The sequence below is a fragment of the Corylus avellana genome, chromosome ca2 (assembly GCF_901000735.1).
Source record: "Corylus avellana chromosome ca2, CavTom2PMs-1.0".
In the NCBI taxonomy this organism is placed as follows: Eukaryota; Viridiplantae; Streptophyta; class Magnoliopsida; order Fagales; family Betulaceae; genus Corylus; species Corylus avellana.
Window position 1 is genome coordinate 47,818,451 of NC_081542.1, and position 3,903 is coordinate 47,822,353.

Here is a 3,903-nt window from a genome sequence, read left to right on the forward strand (position 1 = left end):
TGTTTTAACTAAAATTTATCCAAACATTTATTGAGGCAGAAGTGAATGCGATGCCTAAAAGAGCACTATTGATTGCTGACTTAATAGCAAACGTCCCCAAACAGCCTCACCAAATTGCTTGCTGAAATGACTTTAATGTCATCATCATGAATAGCATGAAAAAACAGTTTTTGTTTAATGCTATTAATGACTTCTCTTTATTGAATACATAAATTTTGTATTGATGTCAATTTAGCCTTAAACCTTGACCTCGTATATTTAATAAAGTCCATAATTAACTTTTTTATAAAAAATCCGGAATTTTTTAATTTTTTTAACCTTTACAATGTTTTTTTTTTTTTTCTTCCTAATCAAATAACATGAATACATTATCTTGAAACTTATCAAATAACTTCCAAGATAAGTTGAATACATAGATTATGTATTGTTGTTTATAATACATAAAGTCATCTTTGAAGGTGACTCCTTGCAAGTTATTAAGGCTATTGCTTCAGAGGGTCAGTGTTTGTGTAGCTATGGGCAATTTATAGAATGTATTCAACGAGAGCTACTTTTGTTAGAGAACGCCCATTTTATGCATGTAATGAGGGATGCCAATAAAGTTGCGCACACGTTAGCACAATTGGCTACCACAGTACCACCTATGTCACTATGTCTACTTGATTAGGGGATGCACCACGTAGTGTAAGTGATATTGTAAGGAGAAAAAAATCTTTCCTACTTGTGTGATCTTTTGATAGATCTTTTGAAATAATGAATATTCATAATATTCCTTAAAAAAAAAAAAAATCCCTTAATTGACAAAATATCTAAGTGTAAGACAATTTAAATAATCAAAATTTACAAGTTTTGGCTAGTACGATATAATTTTATAATTAATTATAATTACATATAGTTGAACATATAAAATTTGTATTTGTCATAATTTTTTTTTTTTTTTAATATATGCGGATATATAGAGAAACAACCTGCAAATTTACTTTTTTGAGCATTTTCTGCATTAACGACCAAAATAGCTACTAAAAAAATATAAATTTTTATTTGAATTATTTTATCTTATACACACTCAAACTGATTATATATTATGGGCTGTGATTCAGAAAACACGGCGTGCTAGAAATTTTTTTTTTAATATTTTAATAAAAAAAAAAAAAATTTTGAGCACGCCGCGTGCTGTTTTCATTCACCCATATATTATACTCTGTATTTTACGACGATGTCTAGTAATGGTAATTAGGACGATGCTGTAATTTTCTTACATTACGTACAAGCATGACTCATATGAGAAAATAGGTTTCAAGTCGAAATGATCACCTTCTGGGTATGCCTTGTCTCCTCTTGATCGCTCCAATTTTTCATTGGGAATAGGGGGCTTTCCCAGCTTCAAAAGAAGCCCCAAATGGGTCGATTATGAATATGGGGTCGATTTCATCTCCTTCAGCTTCAAGCTCTTTCAACGACATTGGAAAATATGATTTTCTCGACTTCCAAACAAAACTCGGACTAAGACGACAATGAAGTGTGACTTCATCTTAGAGCATTCTTAGTAGGCTTCTCAAATAAAAGTTAATTTTGAAGATAAAATTTCAGTTGATCAAATTTAAACAGAAAAGTGAAATATTATTTTTGGTAAAGTCCATTTAACCCCCTCAAACTACCACTTCAATAACAATATACCCTACAAATTATCAATTGCGACAATTTACATTATAATAAGGAGGATACTAAAAAGACACTAAAAAAACACCTAATATTTCTCAATATTTTAAGTATTTTGGCTTCGTCGGTTAAATTATATTCTAAATTATTTTAAGTTGAATACGTTCGCAAATTTTACAAAACCAGTAAAAATAAACACAATGGCATGCGGGCCAAATATATATATATATTTTAATATTAAAAAATTTTTTAAAAAAATTTTGTCTGGCGTGTGAATCACGTCCCTTACAAAATTATCACAAGTATAATGTTGAGTGAGACTTAAGTAAAGTTTTTTTATTAAAAAAAATAATAAACTAAATTTTTATTTAATTATTTGATCACTTATAACACAGTTTATAAATAACTTTTTTTAAAAAAATTATAGTATTTTCTCTGTCACAAAATTTAGTGTACACCTACCAGGCTACCACCACCCCCCTACCTCACCGCCTATTTATTTCCACCTCCTGCTGCTTTCACTCAATACTCACTCTCCTTTCATTCACGCAGAAAAAAGACATGGCTGACCAAACATCCTCCATTGATCCGTACAAATTTCTCAAAATCAGCCCCAACCCAGATGGCTCACTCACCCGACTCGCCCCTTTCCCCACAGCGTCAACCAACACCGAGTCCAACTCAGCCCAATTCGCCCTCTCTAAGGACGTCCCTCTCAATCCCACCACCAATACCTTCCTCCGCCTCTTCCTCCCCCACCCTCCCCCTCCAAACCAAAAGCTCCCTCTCATCATATACTTCCACGGCGGAGGCTTCGTTCTCTTCAGCGCCACCTCGCAGCCATTCCATGATTCGTGTAGCAGAATGGCAGCTCATATCCCTGCTGTAATCGCGTCCGTTGAATACCGTCTCGCCCCTGAACACCGTCTTCCGGCGGCTTACGACGACGCCGTGGACGCCGTCATGTGGGTGCGGAACCAGGCCAAGGATACCAACTGTGATGATTGGTTGAGAGAGTACGTTGACTTCACGCGCTGCTTTTTAATGGGTAGTAGTGCTGGGGGCAATATTGTGTACCATGCAGGTTTACGTGTGCTTGATGTTGATCTGGAACCGGTTGAGATCCAAGGGCTGATACTTAATCAGCCGTATTTCAGTGGGGTTGAAAGGACGGGATCCGAGATGAGGTTTATCAACGATCGGATTTTGCCGTTGGCTGCTAATGACTTGATGTGGGCGCTGGCCTTGCCAAAGGACGCTGATCGTGATCATGAGTATTGTAATCCGATGGTGGGTGGGTCCCATGATGATGGGAAGATCCGACGGCTGCCGAGATGTTTGGTCAGGGGGCACGGTGGGGACCCATTGCTGGATAAGCAGAAGGAGCTTGTGAGGATGCTGGAGGCACGTCAGGTGCACGTGGTGGCCCTGTTTCATGACGAAGGCTTCCATGGTGTGGAGCTCTTTGACCCCGCGAAGGCCCAAACTTGGCTCATAGATATCAAGGGTTTTATTACAAGTTGTGCACGTGAGAGTAATGATGTTGGAGCCAGATCCACCATGTGAGAATGTATCTTCATATATATATAATAATAAATGGATTTGGTTTAGATTTTGAAATATATATATATATATATATATATATATTAACAAATTTTAATAACAAATTTTAACAAATTGGCATCCATTAAAACGACAAAAAAGAAGCTAATAAAAGCTTACTAAAAACAAGTTTAGACAGATTAACCTAATTTAGATAGACCATGAGCACCTCTAAACAGGTGAAAGTGGATTAGTTCTCCGAATGCAACCCAAAAAACCTCTTACTGCGGCGCAATCTGATGAATAAAACCATCAAGGGTACGAATATCTATATCGAACATCTAAACAGACTTCCTAAGAAGCAATGAAAATTTAGATGAAAAGTAATAGTTTTTTCATCGCACATGTTTAATTGAATTTTTTTATTTTTTATTTTCATTAATTTTTTATATAAACAAATTCTATTTGTCAACCCAAATTCCAAATAGGCTATTAATTGGGTAACTACCAATTCCCTTGAGGTGTAAATCAATAAAGTTTAAAACTACAAGAACACGTAATCTTTAAAGTACAATAATTTCCTCAAAAAGTAGAAGATAAAAAAAGAAAATTGCAAAAAAGGATAAAAAAAAAATTTGTTTGGACTAAAAATGATTCAGAATTAGTAAAACAAATTTTTTTTTTTTAAAAAAAGAAGTTTTA

General features: G+C 35.0%; 1 protein-coding gene across 1 annotated transcript; it reads left to right on the forward strand.

The window, feature by feature from the left end:
• Positions 1-2,158: 2,158 nt before the first annotated feature.
• On the forward strand, positions 2,159-3,269 carry LOC132171720 (probable carboxylesterase 8). The gene has a single exon (XM_059583105.1). It carries the CDS (start codon positions 2,221-2,223, stop codon positions 3,223-3,225), a length of 1,005 nt encoding a protein of 334 aa, XP_059439088.1. The 5' UTR covers positions 2,159-2,220; the 3' UTR covers positions 3,226-3,269.
• Positions 3,270-3,903: the final 634 nt, after the last annotated feature.